This window comes from Microtus pennsylvanicus, chromosome 19, assembly GCF_037038515.1.
Source record: "Microtus pennsylvanicus isolate mMicPen1 chromosome 19, mMicPen1.hap1, whole genome shotgun sequence".
Taxonomy (NCBI): Eukaryota; Metazoa; Chordata; class Mammalia; order Rodentia; family Cricetidae; genus Microtus; species Microtus pennsylvanicus.
The window spans coordinates 16,424,033-16,449,020 of record NC_134597.1 but is presented as its reverse complement, the minus strand read 5'-3'; the positions used below and the strand labels follow the sequence as shown (position 1 = coordinate 16,449,020).

Below are 24,988 nucleotides of genomic sequence, written 5' to 3'. Positions count from 1 at the left end.
AAACTCAACAAAAGCAGAGACTTTATTCTCTGTCGCTGGTGCCTTGCCTAATGTGTAGTCCATAGAATATCCCAGTAAATATCTCAAAAGGGATTTTAAAAAAACTCACTGAATCCTTATTAAAATGATTATTATTTTATACATCTTTAAACTGTTAATGGGGCTGAAATACATACACATAAAGTCAGCATTCTACCCTACATCCCTTCGCAGTTCTGTAGAGTTAGTGCTTCAGGATTTTTATCTATCCTGCATACCCAGTCCCACAGCTCTCAAACTAGTGATACATTTTCCCTCTTTTGAGCCAGACTGCAATCAAATATTTGTTTATTATTCATTCTGAAAGGAGTCATCATTGGCCTATTCATATTTTAAGTCACATTTCTTTACCTTCACAGTAAGGTAAGATGAAATGTGTTTCCTTAGCATAATGTTTTTCTTCGGTGACCTCTGCGTTTAGATAATGATTGGCTCTGGAACTTGAATGCAGAATCTTCCCAGTGATGAACCAGGAACCAAACACTGGGAGGACTCCTCCTACTTTTCCAATCTACCTGAAAAAAAAGGTTCTAGCGGAGGGGACACAAATGGGCACACGTGGTGAGGGTCACAGGAATGCCTTCTCTTTGCAGTCTCTTTCCCCCAAATTTAAGGATGTGTTTCACAGAGATTGTTAGAGCTGATTGCACAGGCTTGAGGATGGAGAGAGAGAACATCTGTGTGACACAGAGGGCAGGGTGAGGTGGACCGATCAGGATGGCTTCCTTTCATGCTGATGCCTACGGAGAGATAATTTCGCCCAGCAAGGAAATGTGCATTCGTATTGCCATTGGTACAGAGCACATCTCTGACCACGTGTGCAGAATCCTGAGAGATAACCCATCCCTGCTTTGAGTGCTAGGAGAAAAAAGACATGCTCATTTACATAAACCAAAGGCATTCAGGCTAGCAGAGCATCTAAGACTCGAACTGAAATCAGAGGAAGCATCACGGAGGGCAGAAATAGCAGTCTCACACACTGAGTCCAAAAGCCGTTACCAGCCCCACTTACAAAAGCTTTGTGTGCTACAAAGCATCCGTAAGTGGGAAAAAAAAATGTCCAATGACTGACAATTTCTGTAATCATCTTAAATAATTTTGTGGCCTAGGCAACTTAAATTGCACAAAACAAATCAGCATCTGTGCTTAACAATATAGCCGCCCTACCACAATAACTGTGAACAATCAAATAATATCTTAGCAATATGGTCCTACCACAACACCTACAGACAACTGAATAACGCCTCAACAGTATAGCCGCCCCACTGCAACAACTCCAGACAATCGAACCACACCTTAACCACACACACAGTAAGTATGGGTGCCTCACTAAGAGCAAAGGCCAAACTTTGCCGCCTAGGCGCTGGTGACTGTTACTGAATTCTTCTCTCCTACAAAACATCCAACCACAGTTTCCCCTCCCTTCGCTCCTTCCTGTCCCCCACACCAACAGATCCACACCTCCTCCTATTGTGCTTTCAATCTTTTCCTTTCTACAGTAGACAGCCCAGAGTACTGATGCAACACCAGAAGAGACCACTTGGGGGCAATATAGTAATTTTTTTTTGTCTTCGCTAACTATGCCAGTTTCCTTGGTGACAAAAGATAACCGTGTCTTCCAAATTTGAAACCACATTTTAATACATGGAAGGGAAATGGCTGTATTTCATTTTAAGCTTACAATGCATAAATCACAACAGACAAATGCAAGTCAGGTTTTCTCCTGAAGGGAACAAAAGTCTGACTTCCTTGAGCAGTGTTCCCTGCTTGGCACAGTTGAAGGTATTTTATTTTTAAAATTTATCACAGCCTCAGAGACAGATAGCAAGGAGTAAGGAAATTGTTAATAGAAATGTTCAAAAAAAAAGGACAAACGCATGCTAATCTTCAAATGTACTAATGAAAATATATTTTGTTTATATACCCTAAGTTAAAATGGAAAGCTGTTTTGCCTTCTCCTCTGAGGAAGGTTTCTGTAAGGAGCACTAAAACAATCAGCTTGGGTGGGCTGCTTGTGTGTTCACACATCACTTTGTAAAGGATTTCTCTTTCTTTTCTTTTTTCTGCTACTGAATCTTTTTCAAAGTTACATGGATGACAACCCTATTCCAACCATTTCTCTCCCTGTGTCGGCTGAATTTTGTCAGTTGCATCAAATCCTAAGGATTTGCTTTCTATTTAAACGAAGAATACATAAAATTCTCTTCCTTTAGGGGCTTCAAATGTGTTTAGCAAGAAAATCTTTCTGGCTTGCTTTTCTCACCTCCTTCTTTAGTGATATTAGTTGATTTTTTTTTGACATGTCTTAATCTTAATCCCATCAGTAGCGGCAATTTAACCACACAATGACAGGAAGCTGAGCCCAACTTTGCTGTCAGACTGCAGGGATGGACATTTATAATTACATGTCTAAACTTTCCAGATGCCAACACAGAAATGGGAAACTTTAGGACACTTGCAGAGCACACTGCCTCAATTCCTGGGTCCGTTAACCAAAGGCCTCCTTAGTGATCCTTACTCAATAAAGGAGGAGAGTGAAGAAGGAATCGGAATCCTAACTCTTCCATCACCGAACGTCTTTCTCAGTTAGCCAGTTAGGGTTTCTGTTTCTGGTTTTCCTTGTTTGTTTTGGTTGGTTGTGTTTGTTTGTTTGGTTTTTGGTTTCTTTCTTTCTTTGGTTTTTCAAGACAGAATTTCCCCGTGAAACAGTCTTGGCTGTCCTGGAACTTGCTCTGTAAACCAAGCTGGCCTCGAACTCACAGAGATCCACCTGACTCTACGTCACGAGGGCTGGGATTAAAGGTGTGAGCCACCACTGCCTGGCGCCTGTTAAGTTTTTAAATGAACCATGACTGGAAAGAGTAGGGAAGGCATAATAAGAGGCTGATCAAGGCACCAAGTTCTAGGAAGCAACGGGAACCTTGTGTTGGTGGTGGTGGGTAGCTATAGCACAGCGCTGTGGCCACAGATACCCCACAATGATGGCACACTTTAAAGGCAAGAGGGCAAGACTCTGAGCCAAGGATGGCGACTCACATCTGCCTGCAACACTTGCCTTTGGAGGAAGATTCAGGAAACCTGCCTCAAGGTCCAGGCCAGACAGCCTCAGAAGAGACACCGACTCAAAGAACAAGACAAAGTTTAAGCACAGGCTTTAAATAGTTCCGTCATAAAAATTGCGACTGTTTGAGAAGATAGTTATGTTTAATCTTCTTTATCCGTTACACAGTATTCACATCTATCAGAGCATTGCATGGCACCCTGGGAGTGTGCACACTTTTCCCGTTTTTGTGTCAGGTAAAAATAAATTTAAGATAGCAATAAGACGTCATAAGATTGTTCAGAAATCAAAACAGTGTTGTCCTCTATGGGCACTTAGAAGGCTCTGGAACATTGTTTATATCGGGGCTTTTCTTTTATGCGAAGGTCTGCTTATCTTATACATGTATGGCCGTGGAAGCACAGCCGAAATCAGAATGGCATTATTGTGACAGAAAGAGGAAGGAGCTACACAGAGAAACTGTCTAAGAGTCTCTGAGAAGTCCACAGGCTCCAGCATGGAGGAGAAGTAACACTTGCTGCTTGTCTCCTCCTCTGGCCCCTTCTCTCACCCTGCGACCACACTGGCTCAGGTTTGGTATAGCAAAAGTGAGCAGAGAAGCTGTGCAGGAGTAGGGTGCACACACCTTCGCCCAAAACACTGCAACAGAACTCTGTTTCTATCTCCCAAACACCCTGGAGGAATTCTCATATCTCCCCTGACTTTACACTGAAACCCCTGCATGTTAGCTCACCTCCATATTTTGATAAATGGCTAACACCAGCTAAATCTCTAGTATTAAAGATAATACTTTGCTAGCAATAAACAAATAGAAAATTTATGAATTAGGATTGGGATTCATGGATTTACATTTCTGTTGTTGCTATAATACCTTTACATACCTTCACATTGAACACTGAAGACACACATATACCTGCTACAGTTTAATTGCAGCTGCTTCTTGTAAGACACGTGCTGGTTTAATTGCCTGGAGAGGGATCCCCTTATGTGTAGGAGGGAGATTACAGGGGAAGCAGTCAGTACTGGATACATTCATCAGGGTACGATCTATATGTGTATGTGTGGATAACTTATAAGGACAGGGAGGAACAGGGCTGCAGAGATGGCCTAGCAGTTGAGCACAGGTTGCTTTTGTAGAGAACCAGGTTCAGATTCCAGCACCAGGTACTGACCCATAACCATCTGTAACTCCAGTTTCAGAGGATTCATCACCCTCTTCTGGCCTCTGTGGGCAATGCACACATGTGGTACATGTATATATTTATGTGTATATATACATATATGTGTATATATGCATATATAATACACCTAGTAAAAATAAATTTTTGAATCAAAGAGGGAATCCAGAAAATGTGCGTGCATTTGTATGTGCGCACAGGTGCATGAAAATCCACTCCCTCCCCACCCCCGCCCTCAATCCCCCCCACATTGGCTCATGCCACAAGCCCTGTGTACCTTAGGACTGCCATCAAGAAGATCTTCCCATAGGTAACCCCTCAATCTTGGACTAGAGCTCTGAGCCATAACTGACTTTTCTTTATAACATACCTGCTCTATGATGTTAACAACAAAGAAAAACATACTAAGACCTTATGAATTCATTATACTTTCATATATCTACCAGTTTATGACATTCATTGTGAAGAGAAAATATGTGGAAATTAATAAAGTCCTGTAAATTAACCACACTGTTTTGTTGTGACAGAACCACAGGTTCTGGTGTTACTCTCACTTCTGCATTCACGGTTCTCTTCCTGTGACTGCGCACCATGAGCAAGGCAACTTAGAGAAGGGGGAAGTTATTTGGGCTTAGGGTTCCAGAGGGAGAAGAGGCCATCGCCATAATGGTGAGGAAACACAACAGCAAGCGGGTGTGGCAGCTGGGACAGCAAGCTGAGATAAGAGCAGCTAGCTTCCACCACAAGCAGGCAGTAGAGAGTGGGCTAGGAATGGAGCCTGGTTTCTGAAACCTCAAGCCCAACCCCTCCCGCAATAGAGGCATACTTCCTACAGCAAAGCCACACCTCCAAAACCTATCCAAACACCGCCACCAATTAGGGACCGACTTCCAAATACCTCAATCTATGGAAGCCATCTCATTCAAGTCACCACAGTATCAATGGACATCATAAATTCAAATGATAGAAAACCATTACTAAACATTAATAAACATGGGACATCGTGTGAGTCTCTCAGACGCAGACTCATGGCCTGTGTTTCTAAAGTTGAGGGTCATAAGCTAAAATTACCACATTCAACTGAAAAAATAAACCATGATTAATGCATCATTTTCTTCCCATTCAGGATTACAATTTAAGATCAATGTTAAGAATTAATGAGCCTTCAAGATTATCTGACAAATCCTTTGTGGAACAAGGTTGGAAATGAATGGATGCATGAATTGCTTTTGAGAAGATAAAATTACTACCAATAGCATCAACTATTTTGATCAACTATTCATGTACTTTAAAATCATATGCAGTTATAAGCCAATTAGTTTTTCTCTAGCAAACACACATCGGAAATAATAATAATAGCATCACTGTGAACTGATTAGATAAGTGTTTTGTGGTTATTGGTTATTTTCTTCTTGAACATCATTCCTATTTACTCCATGTTGATTATCTATGGTTCCCACTTACAGAAAACCAGACTTGGCACGAACACCGGATGCATTTTAAAGGGAATCTGAGCAGGAATAGACTAAGTTATACATCAGCTCGTTTTACAAACTACCGGGACCAGACTTTTCTTCATGTTCTTCCTATTGATGACATAAATCGCTCAGGCCTCCTGAAGGACCAGATGCTCAGTGAAAGCCTTTTACAAGGTCTACTCCACAGCCTGCAGTTCCACACATAAAAATGAGCATCAGAGAAGAACTCTTGTTAAGGTTGAAACCATAGACTAGCTTTATCACTGCTTCCCGAGAAGGTCCTCATTTTCACCCGGGGATCACACTAGCTGTCGTCCCTGACATTATCCAAAGCCCTGCATAAAAATGATGACAAAGGAGGCTAGCTCCAGTCCTGCATGTATGTCATATTTCTAAGTGCAAGAAGGAAAAGGGGACCTATGCTTTTTTTCTGAAAGGGGACCTTGTAAATGACAGTGGTCCCTTCCTAGCTAAGTTCTGGGCTTTTCCTCTGTGCACACTTCGCGGAGTTCACTGATAGCCAAGGGACTGCAGGTAGGAGACAGGGAAGGAAGGTACCCCAAAGTGGGGGGGTCAGTGACTGAAAGTCAGGGAGTTGGCAGTTGCTTGCTCTGACTTTGCTTTCCGTTGATGATTCTTACTTGAGAAATGTCCACATCCTTCAGATTTTACCCTTTAAATCAAAGTGTCCAGGACTCTAAACGAGGACAGCAGTCTCTTGCACTTACTGGAAACAACTTTCCAGCCATTTGCCCATATAATTCATACCTTTGCAAAGTAGAGTGGCTGGCCTTAGGGCAGTCAGGGTAAAGTAGACTCAAGCGATTCCCTCACACATTCAAAAAATTTCAAATGAACTTTAATTCAATTCCACGAAGATGAATGTACCAAAAGATGATTATATGTGAGGACTATCTCCACATAAATTTGTACTTGACACCTAGCTTGTCAAATAAATTTATATCTGATATCAAATATTTGATACCTGGTCAATGACTTCATGTAGGTTATGTTTCAACTGGACAAAAGTAAGGCTCTGACAAGCCGCCTGCCTGGAGGCACAAATCACTTCAGCGATACATTTTCATCAAAAGCGCCAGCTACAATCACAGGTGTGAAGAATCTTCTACCCTCATAAAAAAAGGTACAGACATCAGAGATTCCTCTCTGCTGGTTAACTTCTGATTCTGTGATTTACAGGCAATAAAGGGATAACTCATGACTTTTTACTCTAAGAGCCAACTCTAAATTTATGACATTTCTCACAGTTAATCTACGTGATTTGTGTGTGAAGACAGCCGTGGACTCACCTAACTAAAAATTCCAGTTAGAAAGTCAGAGAAAGGGCTGGAAGTTGTGAAGGGAGGGTGTAAGATCTTTTCTGAATAAACTGTGGCATAATGTTGAACTTATTGTATTCAAGACAATAATAATGTCTTAACAATGGCATGTCAGGTTATTTGCATTCTCATGAATGGACGCAGTGATCAAGTGCTGTATTCGCCATTAGTCTCCACATTTTTCTACATACCTCTTTTGTGAGGGAACATCCCCAGAAAGAGTTAACATTTCACTTAAATTTTAAAATATTTTCACCCTAAAGTGACTTTTTAAAGCTCGGGCTATAAGCTTTATTATATTTCTCAAGTTTGCATGTCTTGGTATTTTCCATCTGCTCCCAGAGTGTTCACAGATAAAGCATCTCAGCAACAGGCCTAATTGGAAATAAATGAGCTCATACTCCTAGCCCTTATTGCTTTTTGTACTTCCTTTAGCTGCCAGCATGTTCTATACATGGCCACTGATAACCAGTTTAGTGGGTTCACCTCACTGAACAGTGAATAAACCACAGCTGAGTTAACTAATTCAGCCTCCTAATATAGAACCCAGTGCATGTGCATGCATGCGCGCGCACACACACACGCACGCACACAGGCACACACACACGCACGTGCACACATGCACGCAGGCACACACATGCGCACACACACATGCACACACATGCATGCATGCACGCATGTGCACACACTCATGCACACACACATGCAGTCACACACACATGCACACATGTGCACAAGTACACAAGTCTTGTGGAATTTAAGGACAGAGTTTAGCAGTATGCTGATATAACATAGTTAGTCTTAAGTGAGTCTGTTTATGTTTTGTCCTCCGCATTGGCATCAAGAGGTTTCTGTGTATATTTATACATACGAAAATACCAGAAAAACATATTTTACAGAATGGAAAACTGATCAGCCACATGAATAAGATCTTTTGTTGTGAAACTTAAGTACTTCAGTTGAAGGGCACATGAACACCGCCCTTGTTTTCTGAACTCTGCATCATCAAACATAATGTTGACCTACTAACGGAACAATCTCCTCAACATGTTAGCTCAGGAAGCCCTTCTACCTCACCTTAGCAGCAGATAAAGGTATCTGAGGAGTAGTCAGGCGAGGTCTTTAAAAGATAAATCCCAAGAAGAGATTGAAACTGACAGGAGCTGCATGCTCTCCTGTGGTACAACCGTGGCTCACCTCCATCCCAAGGGCATGACAAAAAAAAAATGGAAAAGTAGTGAATAAAGCCCAAAAATGTAAGGGAAACCGACTGCTGTGGGCTCAGCTCCAGGGAAAGCATAAATAAGACTATTACAGAAAACTCATTATCTCTGGGGCCATTTTCACTGCAGTAGGTGGAGTGAGTGGCTCTTCCATTAGCCAAAAAAAGAAGAGGGGGCGGGGATGCCTTTAACATTACCAGAATACTCAAGATCTCGGTTTTCCTTTCAAGATAGTAAACTAGGGTAGATAAAACAAGGCAGAGGCATGGGTTTAGCAACAGCAGAACAAAATTCAAAAGCCTGTGCAGAAGGCATTCTGAAAGCAATTTTGAATTGGTGGGGGCTGTCATGGCTATGGAAAGGGAAGAGTGAATATTCCAGAGGGACTTGCCTGTGCATGAGGGAGTTGCTGGAGGCCACATGAGAGGTTCATTAAAACCGTACATTTTAAAGGGAAGAGCTCAGAGTTTCCTCCTGCCTCCTCTCTGTGTCTTTTCCCTCATGCTGTTGTTCCTTTCTTCTGAAGGAAGCTGAGCGCAGGCCCAGGACTGAAAGATGATGTCCTGCTCAAGTGAGTAGTTGCGATGTGGGGGATTTCCAGCCATATGTGACTCTCTGACTCATTTACTCTAAAACCTCAACCTTTACTGCCTTAGTTACTGCTCTACTGTTGTGAAGAGACACCCTGGTCAAGGCAGTTTATAAAGAAAGGCACTTCATTTGGGGCTCGCTTACAGTTTCAGAGGGTGAGTCCGTGGTCATCACGCATGTGAGAAGCCCCACTGCCTCAACAAAGCACAGCAAGGCGAATAATGAGGACCATCCAGTAAAACTGTAATTGGATATAACTATGACTAACATACTCCAGGAAATCACCAAAGATGGAAGCAAAATGAAATTTAGAAGAAAATCCCCAATGGTAATAAGAGGAAATGCAGTAAGAAATGAACGGAGGTAAAACTCAGGGGCTCCAGCATGTGCCATGCATATACATTCGGAAGATAAGACTAATCTGTCCTGGAAACAAATGCTTCCGGAAAGCACATAAAGAGACAGAAGATCTGAGAAAGTGTATACTGTAAGAACAGACGGCTGTCAATAGCTCAGCAGGCAACGGCACTGGCCACCAAGCCTGGTAGCGTGTGTTTGACCCCTGAGACCCACTGTGGAAGGAAACTGCTGACTCATGAAAGTTTTCTTTGACCTTTACAAGTACGTCATGGCCTGTGGGTCCAGTCACCCATAGACACGCACACTTTCATCATCACCATCATCACCATCATCATCATCATCATCATCATCACCATCATCATCATCATCATCACCATCACCATCATCATCATCACCATCATCATCATCATCATCATCATCACCATCATCATCACCACCACCACCATCATCATCATCATCATCACCATCACCATCATCATCATCACCATCATCATCATCATCATCATCATCACCATCATCATCACCATCATCATCATCATCATCATCATCATCACCATCACCATCATCATCATCACCATCATCATCATCATCATCATCATCATCACCATCATCATCACCACCACCATCATCATCATCATCACCATCATCATCACCACCACCATCATCATCATCATCACCATCATCATCATCATCATCATCACCATCATCATCATCATCATTAAATTACAGGACAAAGGAAATGGCTCAGCAGATAAAAGCACTGCACAGAATTGGCAATCTGAGTTTTATCCCTTGAGCGCATATAAAGGTAGAAGGGGAGAACCAACTCCTGAAAGTTGTCCTCTGAGCTCCATCGAATGGGCTGGCATGAGCATGATCACACACTCATGCATCTGGGTAGCACCCATGTGCACACACACACACACACGTCAAAAAAGGCAGAAACAGAAAGATCAAAATTTAGCCAATAGAAAAAGGAGGGAAAAGAAGTCAGTGAGAAAAACATTTCAGGACTCATTGGACAATATCTTGGCATGGTGCAATCTAACTTCTGCAATCTAACATCTGCAAGCCTAACTTCCTAGATGTTGATGCAGGAGGATCACAAGCTAGATGGAGATTCAGTCTTAAAACAAATAGGTAAACAGACATCAGGATGAGAAAATAAACATGACCACATGCATTAAACTAGTGGCAACGCTGTACATTACATATATTAAGAACGATAACTTTCAAAGTTACGGAATGTTTGAGCCTTACAATGAAAAATGGGAGATGTGGTTTTAGGGAAATAAAAGGAAACTATACTAAGCGAGAAGATAGAAGGGGAAAATCCTCCAAAGCCACTGGTGTGTGCTAGGGTTACAATGCTCATCTTCTGCCCTCTGAAATGTGAACTCTTGGATCCCAGGCCTTTGACTCCGGACAGAACAACACTAACAGAAAGTCAGTAGACCGTCCTGATCTGTGCTTTTGAATATGTGTTGAATCTGGGAATAGTAACTTGCTACATGATTCATAACATGTAACATAACTGGAGACTATGATTCTCATCTGTCTAGGCCCATCTTCCACTAGTGGGTTAAACCACATGAAGTTGTAAAATTTTGTTTAGGCCCAAATGAGTAGAAATCGGCGGGTGCATTTAATTTAGATCAATGGAAAGGGAATGGGAATAACGGGGGCAGCGACGGCATGAGCAGCTGCTGGGAAGACTTGCAGGAGGCAGGCTGGAATAAGCCAACTTGACGCTTCCTTTCAAGATTCTCAGAAAACCACGGACATTTATAGACTTGAGTTCGGATGACTATTTTAACGTGAAAAGAAGCAAGTTTAAGGACTTGGGCCGTCAGTTCTGCATCCTTAGAATATGAACTACCGCCGGGGCTACAGAATACCTACATCTGTTCCCAGGTCAGTGAGGTTTTCAGTGCCATATATAAGTGAACAATTAACGTGTATTCATCACAGTTCCCAGAGTTCAGAGCACAACTGATATAAAGCAAAATTGGGAAGAGAAGTCACCCAGTCACTTTTGGACCTCATTGCATTGAGCATTCGCCTGGTTTCTTTCCAATTTCTCCTGTCAGCACTCTGAGCAATGATTTCCTGGGAAATCAAAGTTTCCTTAAATTCTATCCAATGTCTTCTCCGAAAACTTATTTTGAACCAAGTGAACCTGAGCTACCTCTTTTAAAAGAAAACAACTTTCTTTGTATTTATTCTTTTACATCTCCCTCTCCCACCAAAATAAAACAAAATAAAAATTAAGAGAAAGAAGGGCAGGGAGGAAGAAGGGGAACATTTCGTCAGGGAGCTACAGTGTGACACTACACTACAGTGAGTCACTCGGGCAAACCCTTTTCCTGTGCATTTTCACAAAGCAAACGTTCATCGTAAAGAATCACTGGTCTGGATGGAGGCCCCTGGTCTCTGCTACACCACCGACACTGGGCCCTCACTGGGACTCTTCCTCGATATCCTGATATCCTGCTGCTACCCTGTGTCGTGCAGCACCTGTAGCCCTGGGTCCGCAGGACTAAACCCCCTCACCCCGACTGGAGCTCTGGCAGATCACCATGGGGTGGAGTTGGGCTGGGCCAACTCATAACCCTGATTCTGGGTCTGGGTGTCCCAGGGTTGGTCTGCCCGCCAGCTCTAACCACCAGGTTGGGCTCTTCCGCATGTCTGCGCTATCTCTTGGAACATCACTTTTGAGGCATAGTGAGCTCTTCCTGCAAACTCCCTCATCATCTTTGATAGCAACGCTCGCAATACTATGCAAGCTTGGGGGCTTTTCTTCCCACCCAGCAGATTCGAGTCAGTATTGACTGACGTGCAAAACACTCATCGAGGAAGCGGAATGTGGAAACACAAAATTATATTTCCATTTGTTACACTGACTGGTATTTTTTTTCTTAAATAAATGGAAAGTCAGAAAAACAGAAAACAGACAAAACTAGCTGGTTAACAGGTCAAAAACTGTATTAAAATGGTGGGTTGAAGAAAGAAAACACAGGACGTGGCCTTTATGATCCGTAGTAAATTAAGCTATTTCCAGCTTATTTTTGATCCTCCACGTATTAAATGGAAATCTCTGTTTGCAGCAATAAAAGAGATGCAATCTTTGTTCAAGGGGATTTGATAGCCATAAAGGTCAGGGAACGGCAGCCCTACCCATTTTACTTCTCTTCGGCGTACTGTGTGAAAGAACAGCTTCAGTCGGATTTTACCTTGACAGTGAAGCGTTTCTTCTTTGGCGGGCTCCACACCGTGCCCGTTGAATGAATGAACGCACGCAAGGGTCTTAAGGAGGTCACCAACACATAGGCTTTAAGAATCACAGATAGCTCTTCTGCTCTGAAGATTGCTTCACGTGGAGCAAGGACTGCGGTGTGATTCCTAGAAAAAAATAAAATAAAACAACATAGCACTGCATTTAGAATTGACTATGTACTGTGTGAGTGACCTAAAGCTCCGTAATTCCTCCCCTTGGAGCCCAGGCTTCGCCTGCGGATTTCCCGAATCAGTTGCAGCTGTGGGTTACTCTCTCGCCACCAGGGGGTGCTCGGGCTCGGAGACACGCTACCAAATGGGTAGAATTCTCCGCGCTGGAAAACCGAATCAAACGATTTCCCCCAAAGGAAAACAATACTTACGATAAGGTTTAAAGATTTCTGAAAATTGAATTGGTGGCACTGCCTGTGACCATGTCGGATTCATGGGAATGTAACAGCGGAAGTGAACACATGAATTTGGGTGAGAAGCTACCCCCGCCCCCAGGCCATTTCTTGCTATGGTGATCTCTCTTCTGTTTGTGCAAAGAGAGTGACTTGTTTAACGGCAGATTGGCCATCAAGAATATGCTAGAATACTTCCCCAATTATCCCACATCTACGAAACAAACACCCCATCATTCCTGATTATTAAAGGCCGAGTGTGAAGAAAACAGCAAATAATATTAGTTTCTTGTTTTGTGAAGAAACAAATACACTTCCATCATAAATTGTACCAAAATATATCATCATTTGCTTTCCTGTATCATATCTATATGTCAGGTATTTAAGTCTAATAGGCAATATGTAAATTGTGCTTACAACAATCGTGGAAGCTAAAATTCATGCGGAGGCTACATATGAATTCTCATTAAGTACTATTAAATGCAGAACATTATCTAGTTAGCAATTGTACAGTTAGATGAGGCAAACTCATCCATGTCTTGAATGACATGACTAAAATATATTTTTCTTTGTGGTTGATGTACATTCTAAGATCCTTTACCTGGAATCTGTGGAGTCCAGGAGGAAAGGACCATTGTGGGGAGGGGGAAAGACAGCAGAATACAGGTATACAGGTGTTATGAAGGAGGAAGGGGAGATGTGTGGAGGAAAGTTTCAATCGGGAGAGTAATGGGGGGGGGGGAAGGTCAGAGGAGGAGGCCAGGAGAGGGCTAACTAATCCTAGGGATGTTTGGAAAAGCCATATGGAAACCTATTGTTTATAAACGGCATATTTATGTACTGTTTTGCATAAGAAAATGCCAGTTTCATGAGAATCACCCTAAGTAAGGGATGATGTTCCTTCCAGCAGCTACAGACAGCAAAATAAAACACGGGTGCAAAGTATGGGACACTTCTCCTAGAGTTGTTGGCCAGGAGCATCTCAGAGATCTCCCGAAGGATACTGGCTATTGCTATTGCTCTTGGTTGCCCTGATGGTAAGATCCCACTGCTGAAGACATTTCACACATTGGCCACAGGACATGGAGAATTGAAGCCAGTACTGACCAGGAAGCTGCCTCGCTGCTGGCCAGCGTTTGCAGTAGGGGAAAGTACTACGTGCAGATTCCTGAGGCAGGAGGAAGCCATCAACAGCTCTACCAGTCATGAACCTTGGGAATTATGATAATGACCTGGGGGACAAAATATGCCCCTGGGGACAATAGTGGTATAAATGTTACAGGCTAAGCAAGCCCCTGTTGCTTGAACGTATGGCATGTTCCACAGGAGGAAAAGGATGTTCAGGACTGTAAATCTGGCTAAGAATGCCTGAGGCACTCACAGGCTCCGGGGTTAAGCCTACTGGGTTTGTTAAATGAACATTTTATCAAACTGCTCTCTAAAATCCTATTCCTGTCGATATTGTAGCTCTCAGACCTCATCGGAGGAGTTTCTTGGTACAATAGACAGTGGTTAACGCGGAAACCCACAACCTATCAAAGTGTAGAAGCTGAGGGTCAATGGAGAGTTCAGCTACAAACAGAACATCTATGGAGCCCCGGCCCCCGCACCCCCATGGGAGAGGGGGAAAGGACTCTAAAAGCCAGAGGTCAGGGAGGACCTGACTGAAATGGCTTCATTCATGAACTCACGGCAGCTGTGTTCGCCTTCACTAGATCTACGGAGGATCAAGCCGCTCAACAGTTGAGCATAAAGCAGGAAGGGTCTGTCAAGCCCCGCCCCTAACTGAGGAGCTGTTAAGAGTTGATGGCTTATGGGGAGTCCGACTCCTTTAAGAGTGTGGCCCTGACAGGTTGATTAAGTGCCAGCTCCCTACCTATAACTATGTAGGTAGTACAAATTTGACTTGGTTATTAAAAAAGAAAAGGCACAAAGTTGGGGAGGTGCCTGGCGGAGCTGAAGGAAGTTAGGAGAAAGAGAAGAGAGAGAATAAGATCAAAATACACTGTACAAAATTCTCAAAGAATTAGTACAGATATTGTATTTAAAATACCCTTTTCTGAAAACACATTGGATGACTTGATACCCTTTCTTAGACAGTAGGAATCATAAAAATTTAATAGCTAAGGAAAATCCATTCAGCCATATTCAAAGACTAGAACAATGTCATGTGGGTATAAAAAAGAAGTTAAACTTTTATAGTTTTACATTGTCAAGGTTCTAAATTCAATTTACATTAATATAACTTACTAGCTACGAGTCCAATTTACCTAAATGTTTATTCTACAGCAGCAGAAATTTGAATTAGTCTAGGAGAAAGTCAATGACGACATTCCCTTTCAAGACACAACAACTGAACGCCTTGTGAATGTGGCCTAGCAATTCATTAAGCGGCAAACTACCCCACTCCGCCCCGTCCCAACAACCAAGCTTTCAGATCTCATTTCTAGATTTTTTTTCTTGTTTCCTACAGTATATGCTGGATGGCACATTCAATGTGTTTATCTTACAGCTGTTTGCGTTGCCAGTCCCATGGTTTCCATATATGTGGCTTGGCTCCATTTGAAAGGTGACTGGAGGAGGCACTCAGTTGTGACTCCGTCCCCTGATCCAGGCACACAGAGGGACTCACTGGAAGCCGCAGTTCTGAAAAGAGTCACAAGCAAAACACAGTCATTCTCTGTGGTTCTTTCTGGGAATTGCTTCCAAATTAGACCGTGCTATGTCAAAAGGAGAGAGTCCATCCCTCCATTCTGAAGCCAGACTGGAGCTATGGAGTAAGAACACTTCATAGGGGATGGAAACATGAGGGCTCAGGCTGGGGGAGGAGTGGAGGGGGAGTTGATTGAAAGAGAGGACTGCAAAGGGGGACAGTTCCGGGTTAGGCTGTAACCTGGTGCGAGGGAATCTCCCAGGAATCGACAAGGATGACCTAGAAATACCAGATACATAGCCTGAACTGGTCATCTCCTGTGACCAGGCAAGACTTCCATGACTGGACATGAGCCCAGACACATTACCTTCTGTTAAGTTGGGAACATAGGTCCCAGTCCCTCGCATCTATCCCAGCCCCCAGGCCTGGTCTGAACTTCAAATCTCAGCAGGCCAGGTCCTGACCCAGGGGTCAGGACCACTCCCCAGGGTACTTATGTGATCCTCAAAAGAAGAACACGTGGTCTTCCTTTCTTCCTCCTGGGGGTCACGTTCCCACAGCTTCACAATTTCCCCCTCGGGGAGAGCACAGATCTCCCATTAAACCTGGATATTTCTTAATTTGGCTTGTTTTGATTTGGCTTGATTGGGAATTTTTGTGTCATCAGGGAGCTAATATTAGAAAATATTCCTAACACCTTTGACCTACAGTCTGTCCTGCCCATGGGATATTCTGGGGTAAGGGTGTTGCAGAGATTGTGGGCGTAGCCAACTCCAGCCCACCCTGACACTGCCTGGAGTTCCAGAGCCTCGAGACTGTATGGCCCATAGACCTAGGATAAAAACAAACACAACTGGAGGAGGAAGAAGTCAATGTAATGATGCCTAACAATACTCTCCCCCAATTGCCACCAGAGAGGGCCCATCCAGTAACTGATGGCAGCAGATACAGAGACCCACATCCAAACACTGGCCAAGCTTGGGGAAATCTGATGAAAAGAGGGAGGAAGCATTGTAGGAGCCAGAGGGGTCAAGGAGACCACAAGAAAACCCACAGAATCAACTACCCTGGCTCATAGGAGCTCACAGAGACTGAACCAACAACCAGGGAGCCTGCATGGAACCAGTCTAGTCCATATATATATACACATATATATATTTGACAGTTGTGTAGCCTGGTCTACTTGCTGGACTCTAACAGTGGGAGCAGGGGCTGTCTTTAATATTTTGACTGGTTTTGGGAAATCTATTCCTCATATTGAATTACCTTTCCAAACCTTAATACAAGGGGAGGTGGGTAGTCCTACCACAACTTGCTATGCCATGTTTTGTTGATATCTGTGGGAGGCCTGCCCCTTTCAGAACACAAGTAAAGGAGGAGTGGATTGAGAGAGGGAATGGGAGGAGAGGAAAGAGGGGAAACTGAGGTTGGGGTGTAAAATAAATAAGTAAATTTAATTAATAATAAAAGCATGATCAGAGAGGATTCCTTTTTGGAGTCGTTCATTTTCATTTATTTTTAACCACAGACCAAGAGACCAATTGTAATAATTGGTTCTAATTGCTCAGAAGGGAAGGTAGTTGGTGTATCGCTAGCCATCTAAACCCACGCTGATCTCCGTTCACACTGCTCAGGGGGTCTGATGCGGACAGAAAGGTAGCGTAGGCGCTGTTTGTGGTGTGAGTGCACTCAGGAAACGGGCTGATTTCCTGACAGCAGATTTCTTCATGTGCTTTAGGTGGATAGACCTGGTGACCTGGGAAAGTTCGCAAGGGTCTTAAACCTATTTCAGAAAGATTTAAGATACACACATGAAGAACAGCGACAATGTCTTACTTCAGAACAGTGATACGGAAATGTTTAAAAAGGGAAAATGTTGGATAAACTTAGTAAGAATGCCTGGAAGTTATGGAAAGCTACAAAAATGACCTGCGTCCATCAAAAGTGACAACTTTTGAAATCCACAGAAGCACAGGGGTCAGCAGCATTTTGTTTGTTCTAAAACATAAAAGGACACATCTGAGATAAATACCAGTGTACCTGTACTAACGCATATACATAGGTACTTCTTTTTGAATTTTACAGCACAGACATCCTAGTGCCTCATGCCTGGCTTATGTCTCAATTTTATGTAGAATTGAGCATACACAGTTCTCAGTAGCTTATAGTATTCCGCTAAATACTACATATGACTAATTAGGGCATTCTCCTGTACTGTGAGCTTACTGTTGAAATATTTTCCTTTGCTATTTTAACAATGAAGTGATGAATACTCTCATACTACTATTTTGGTGCGCCTATATAAGCTTATCTAAATTCTTCTAGGCATGCAAAATCACCAGGTTAATGCATAAGTGCATTGTGAATTTGTTGGGCATTATCAAATTGCTTTTTAAAACAGGTATCCTAATTTCTACTCTATCCAAGACTGTAGGAGAGTTGTGGTTTTACGCAGGTCACAATGCTTGATTTTTAAGTCAGGCAATGTCTCCAGCTCTCAAAATGGAATGAAGCCTTCAAAGGAATTTCCCTCTTGTGCACATTCGATCAACACTAATATAGTCTAATTTAAAACATTTCACAGTCTCAAGTAAGAGTCACACAAGGAGAGCTGCTTGATGCAGTCCCAGATCTCATTATTCAGCACAGTGTGACTTGGTGCAAAAAAAGTCCTGGAAATCTATTAGTAAGGCTTTCCTAGCAATCAAGTTCCACGTGTTGTAACAACAGGATTGGAATTACTCAGACTGCTTCAGTTTTGAATTTGACAAATAAAAAGCCATGGAAGATCATTTCTTTCCTTAGAAATCACAACCTTGAAATTTTTTAAAATTGCATCCGTGTGAGTGGTATGATGTGCGTGCCGCTGGTTCTCTCCTTCTTCCTCCCTGTGTGGGTCTTAGGGACTGAACTCAGCTAGTCAGACTTAGGAGCAAATGCCTTTATCTACTGAGCCATCTCACTGGCCTGGAAATGACAACTTTGAAAAGGTTGAGATGGGAGCCAGGCATAGAGTATGAATTTAAAGTGTACATGACCTTGGGTACAATAATTTCCTGTGGGGGAAAAAGGAAATAAAATGTTGACTAAATCCCTCAACCTTGTAAAAAGAAAAGAAATGTTATTAATTAATATTTCACTAAATATATACATCCATAACAAGTTATTATTAGGAAAAATTGTATCTCTACTGAAGAGCTTGTTTGTAGCTTTTCTGGATGCAATGAGAGAACAGTACCATTTACTCCAGTGTCTCCCACTCACAGGAAGCCCAGTATCTGAGATCTAAACACAGGTGACCTTGGAGATGCTAGACGCAGCCTATTTTTTTTAACAAGGCTAATATCTCAATGGTGTTATCAAGGTAGTACCAGAGAGAGAGAGAGAGAGGAGGAGGAGGAGGAGGAGGAGGAGGAGGAGGAGGAGGAGGAGAAGGAGAGAAGAGAGGAGAAAAGAACTTTGTCCCCTTTTGTGTTTTATTTCAAGTGTTGGATCTATATACAATGCTGGAAGAGCTGATGTGAGAGTTGCCAAAAATGCACAAGGGTTTTTCCATTACCGCGACACAACAACAGAATTTAATACTAAGTAAATAAAGTTTATAGTAATTTATATTTACACATACCAGGCTTCCATTATATTATTTCATACTTGCTGATGGCTACATTTTATGATTCCTCCCTCTGAAACTTTTGTAATTAGCTATACTTTACTATCTAAAGTGACTTCTATTTTATTTGAGTATGGGGAAAATGAACAGGCACAAACTCCATTACTATGTAAAAGATACAGTTATATTTAATGGAAATTTTACAAATGATTGTGGACATATTTAATCATCTTAAGTTATACAACAGAATCAAATATTTGTTGGGCGGTCTCTTCTTAGGTCTTGTGTGGCATATCCATCCAAGGTTCTTTCAAGAAGTCTGTCACTCCATTTCCTCCCCATCTTACCAACCTCCCTCCTACTCTCTAGACACGTTCAGAAAGCCTAGAAGTGTCCTCATAATAATGCCAATAGTAGCTGTTGTTTTTGAAGGTATTTGGGAGATGAGACCCTGTCATATGGGTAATGTTCCAAATAATTCCCTAATTCATGGACAGAGGATAGTTAAAGTGTTTCAGAAACAATTCAACGTGAGGTACCGAGCATGCAACCATTAGGCTTGCTTGCCCACAGCATGAAGTCAGAGTGGATAGTATATTCAGATGCGGAATATTATCTAGCCAGTAGGGCTGTGTTTTTCTTCTCTACCTATGCGTAGCGTAAGCATCCCAGTCACCAGGAGAAAAAATATACCGTTTGTTAGGGATGCACCAAGGCTGCAGTCCTTGTGCCTTTGAGCATCTGGTAGAATGTGTCCGAGTGCCTGCTGGCTGGGGTGCTGTGATGTGAACAGGGAGACTGAGGCAGAAGTAAGGGGCCTGGCTTGGCATTTCTGTTCTTGCGAATGAATACTGGGCTTGTGGCACTGCAAGGAGTCCTCTCGATTTCAGAATGTGGTTCTCATAAGTCATCTACACTCTTCACGATACTAAAACACAATGCTGACCCACACCAGGTGCTCCAGGTAGCAACGAGGTAGTCAACTGCGGTTGCAAGCCAAAATGTTACCCCAGTGAACTAAAAATCCTTCCTTTGGTTAGTAATTCCTCCTGCTCTGTGAAGCATGTGATTATATACAGCACGAGGAGCTACTAAAACACTGGAAAACACATATACTGGAAAAAATGAGCTGCCAATTTTCTGGTGGGTTTGATTTAATGTTTTCTTTCCCCATAGCTAGTAATTAATATGAAGGTAATAGCAAAAGTTTAATTATGTTTCACAAATGTTTGGATGCTGTCTTGCATTTCTTATTACTAAACTAAATATACTGTTTTGTGTTTTAAATTTCCAGTGAAGGTAAAAGTCCTTGATTAGCAATTAATAATGATTTGAGATTAGAAGTATAAATACGTATAGTTAAAAGAATGCTAATTGCCGCTCCTGCCTTAGTGCATTCATAAGCCTTAATGCTTAACTAGCAGGTATAAAAGCTATGAAAATGCAACATAAAACTCACACACATCACAAATATGACTTCAGAAATGCCGAAGCTGAGATTGCAGCCAGGAATAACTTCTCTTGCAGTCCCTAAACAAAGGCTACAGATATAGGACACAGATATTTCGAAGGCAAGAAGGATAAGGGACAAATGCCCCACTGTTCTCTCTCCCTGTGCCTGAGCTCTAGCTAGTACCCAAGGCCAAGTAAAGGATGCTGAAGTGGGCTCTGAATGCCAGCCTTCTGGAGAAAGGCCTAAGGTGAACCGCAGGGGCAGATAGAGATGACCCAACAGAAGCACCACACTTGGAAGAGAGGAGCCGTGTCCCCAGTCTGCTCGGCCATATGGATCTGGGTTCACATACAGAAATAGAATGAAGGGAAAGGAATAGTGTCTTTATCTCCAGCCAGAGGATTTGCATAGGACAGCAGGCAATGGCTTAGACTGAACCATGTGAAGCTGCCTTCTGCTGTATCAAAACAATAGAATATCAATCAAGTATCCGCAACTGCACAGTGGTTAACCCAATGTTTCTTTCACTATATCTTGGGACCTATTGAAGAAAAAAAAAATGAGGGTGTATAATCAGGTAAGACTGAGGGCGTGGGCTCAGAGAACACACTGGAAGAGTAGACCAAGATTCTAAGAGTCAGAATTCAGGGAAGTCCTGGGGAAAACGGTATCTTCTGCTCATGACAGGGCTACTGTGCTGATGAACTCACATCAGCCATGGTCCCCTGCATAAGACCTGCACAATTTCAGTCGTTTCATTCATTCACTCATTTCAGGAATGCTGAAGCATGGATGCAGGCAGAGCTCAGGAGTTCTACCTAAGGTCGAGGAGCAATTGATAGCTGATGGATGCTAATAGAAGGAGAGTCGGTTTTCTTTAAGTGTGGCCCCCAATAGGACTACCATGCTCCAATGCTGTGGAATTTCTACCACCAATAGCCTTTAAGTTAACCGCCCACTTGGGCGTGGCCACTTATTACTATATATGCCCATGTAAAGCATGCATCTGGCTCCCCCCCCACACACTCATGGGTATACAGATAACACAGACTGAACATAGGGCTGGTTGAAAGTTGGGGGGCTAAAAGTGAGTCCAAGAAAAGTGGGGGGGTGGATATGATTAAAATGCATTGTATGAACATATACAAATATCAAAGAACTAGGGCTGGAGAAATGGCTCAGCGGTTAAGAGCACTGGCTGCTCTTCAAGAGGTCCTGAGTTCAATTCCAAGCACCCACATGGTGGCTCACAACCATCTGTAATGAGATCTGGCGCCCTCTTCTGGCCTGCAGGTATGCATGCAGACAGAACACTGTATACATAATAAATAAATAAGTCTTAAAAATGGCGCACAAGAAACAAATATCAAAGAACTAACAGACACAGTAAAATTAAAAATACAGACTAGCATTTTAGTAAGAGCATATAATCATACTATCTGCAAAGGAAATTACCTATAGCTTGAATGCCTGTGGATAAGAAAGGGGTGACCCTGGAGTCACTCGTGTTTGGCTCCTTCTTTGAAAGCAATAGAGACACAGTCCAAGTCTCCTATAAGCCAAAAAACAGCCTTACTTCTCAATCTGCTCCAGTTTTCGAATGATGATGAAAAAGCATGGTGGGTACAGAACAGATGTTTGCAGAAAGGGTAACTAGAGAACTAAGGTCATCTACAAGTTGAGTTGTTTTGATTTTTGATACAAAGTTGCCGTTCTTAATACATGGTATATGACTTAAGGGGGAGTTTAGTGGCAAGTGTCCATTGGCCAAAACGGAAATGCCATCTTGCTGTGAATTTAGCACATTGTATTGATCATGAGCATGTCATGCTGCCAACCAGCGGCTCTTCAGTCTGTGTGAGGCCCAATGGCATTATGGGAAAGAGACTGCAGATGAACCCTCTTTAGCCACCATCCCCTAAAAAGGTATTTAAGGAATATTAGTTCTCCTTTCACCTTTTCAGGAGAGTAGAAAAGAGTGAGGGACACATCTACAGGTGGGTCAAGTTCATAAAATCAGCAAGTTGTTTGCCTTTAGAGAAGAGGGATTCTGTGCAGGGAAGGTAGTCTTAGCTCACAGGACTAGAAGCTCTACATGGCAGGGCCTCTGTTGTCTTCGTTTGCTTGTTTTGAAATTTTCCCTCCATTGTCTGTCTGCTGCTAGACACAGTCTGGCACCAAATAGAGAGGATCAAACATATACATGCTTAATAAGTGAACTAAGATTTCTTCTTACACAAACCAGCAGACATACATGTTTTGGTCTTAGGTCTGGCTGCTTTTGTGTGTCAACTTGACACAAGTTAGAGTCATCGGTTGAGGAAATGCCTCCATGAGATCCGGCTGTAAGGCATTTTCTCAATTAGTGATTAGTGGTGGAGGGTCCAGCCCGAGGTGGGTGGTTCTTGAGAAGTAAGCTGAGCAAACCAGAGGAAGCAAGCCAGTAAGCTCCCCTTCATGGTCTCTGCAACCTCTCTTGCCTCCAGATTCCAGCCTTGCTTGAGTTCCCGCACTGACTTCCTTCAATGATGGACTAGGATCTAGAAGTAAAAGTCAAATAATCCCTTTCCTCCCCAACTTGCTTGATGATCACGGTGCTTCATCACAGCCATAGAAGCCCTAACTAAAACGGGATTTAAAAAGGTACAGAAATGAAAAAAAAAATGCCAGGCAGTATCTGGAAAGTTTTACTGGAGTTGTAAGCTATTAACCTGTCATTGCCTGGCTTAAGGAATGTCTTTAAGATGGAGAGAATACTTTTACCTCTCTACTGCAATGTGGAGTTTCTAAGATTGTGATGTATATTATCCGTATCAAAACTCTGCAAAAACAGCATCCAGCAGCCTCACTACGGGGATGAAGATCAACAACTCTGAGACCAGTTATTTAAGGCCCCGCTGTGAACTAACAGCAAAGAACTACAGACTCCACAGAGATCACAGGAAGTCCCAGGGGGAACCACTTGCCGATGGCCAAGAGGAAGGTAATGCACGGGGACCATGGATGGGCTTAACTTAGGACCAAAGTTTCTTGTTTTACCAAGCAGATGGACCTTGGGTCTAAGAAGACATAAGTGGAGCCTACCAACATGTATATTCTAATTGTCCAATACGTTATGAATTGTCACCAACCAATATTTTCCAAATCTTTTACAAATAAGACTACAAATTATGTTTTAAAAACTGTGTTTGTTGATGAATGGATTTGTGGGTTAAGACTCAATTCCTTAGTCTTTCTAAGTTCGGTGTCATTATCAAAGTAATAATAGGTGTTGCGGGAGATGACTTAGAGGCTAAGAGAACCAACTACTCTCGCAGAGGACCCAGGTCCAGTTTTCAGCAGCCCTCATGGTACGCTCAACCACTGTAGCTCCACTCCAGGAATCCAGTGCCTTCTGACATACACAGGCACCAGGCATACAAATAGTTCATGTATACACATACAGGCAAAACACTCATATGCAAAATAGAATAAAAATAATTTTTAAAGTAGTAATAAAAATGATCTACTTACACGGGTAGTAACATAATTAAATACAAATTCCCTTAAAATTTGCACAGAATTTGTGTCTATTAAATGCTCAAAAATCACTAGATTGGTGCTGGAGAGTTGAGTCAGCAGTTAAGAGCTGGAACTTCTCTTGCAGACAACCTGAGTCCGGTTCTTAGCACCAACATCAGGAGACTCACAGCTGCCTTTACCTCCTTATCAAAGGGTATCCAATGCCTCTAGCATCTGCAGCAATTGCACTCATGCTCATATAAGCCACACGTACACATGCACGCACACACAGAGCGTTTGAAAACATAATAAATGCTACATTAGTGAGAAGTTAAAATATTGTTCCCAAAATCTTAGAAACTTTCTAACTTTCAAAACCACAACTGAAATAGTATTTCTTCTTATTCCATCCTCAGATGCTTCCCATTACTGGTCACTATCAGTCAAAGGCTAGTCTGTTCATTCTTTCCTGTGATTATTTTATGTGTTTGTTTTTGATTTTTTTTAAGGTCTCTCTACAGTGCTGGCTATCCCCAAACTCAATATGTAGACCAGGTTGGCTTCAAACTCAAAGATCTCCCAGCCTCTAAAGTGTTGAGATTAAAGGCATGTACCACTGTGTCCAGTCTTGATTATTTATTTATTTACATACTGATTTATATGTTTGTCATATGTGTCCATGTGCTGTTTGCAAGTGTCCACAGAGGTCAGAAGGGGTCACTGGATGCCCTGGAGTTGGAGTTACAGGGTATTTTTACCTGGTCAACATGAGTTTCTGGGAACTAATCTCTAGGCTTCTTCAAGGGCAGCAAGCCCTCTGA

At 42.5% G+C, this 24,988-nt stretch overlaps 1 protein-coding gene across 3 annotated transcripts in view; it reads right to left on the bottom strand.

The window, feature by feature from the left end:
• Cped1 (cadherin like and PC-esterase domain containing 1) overlaps positions 1-24,988 on the bottom strand; it is a 277,882-nt gene that overhangs the window by 147,129 nt on the left and 105,765 nt on the right. For all 3 annotated transcript variants that reach the window (XM_075953492.1, XM_075953493.1, XM_075953495.1), the window contains 2 exons: positions 15,461-15,596; positions 12,504-12,672 (listed from right to left, as the gene is read on the bottom strand). In XM_075953492.1, coding sequence (XP_075809607.1) covers positions 12,504-12,672; positions 15,461-15,596 — 305 coding nt within the window. The remainder of the gene's footprint in view (positions 1-12,503; positions 12,673-15,460; positions 15,597-24,988) is intronic.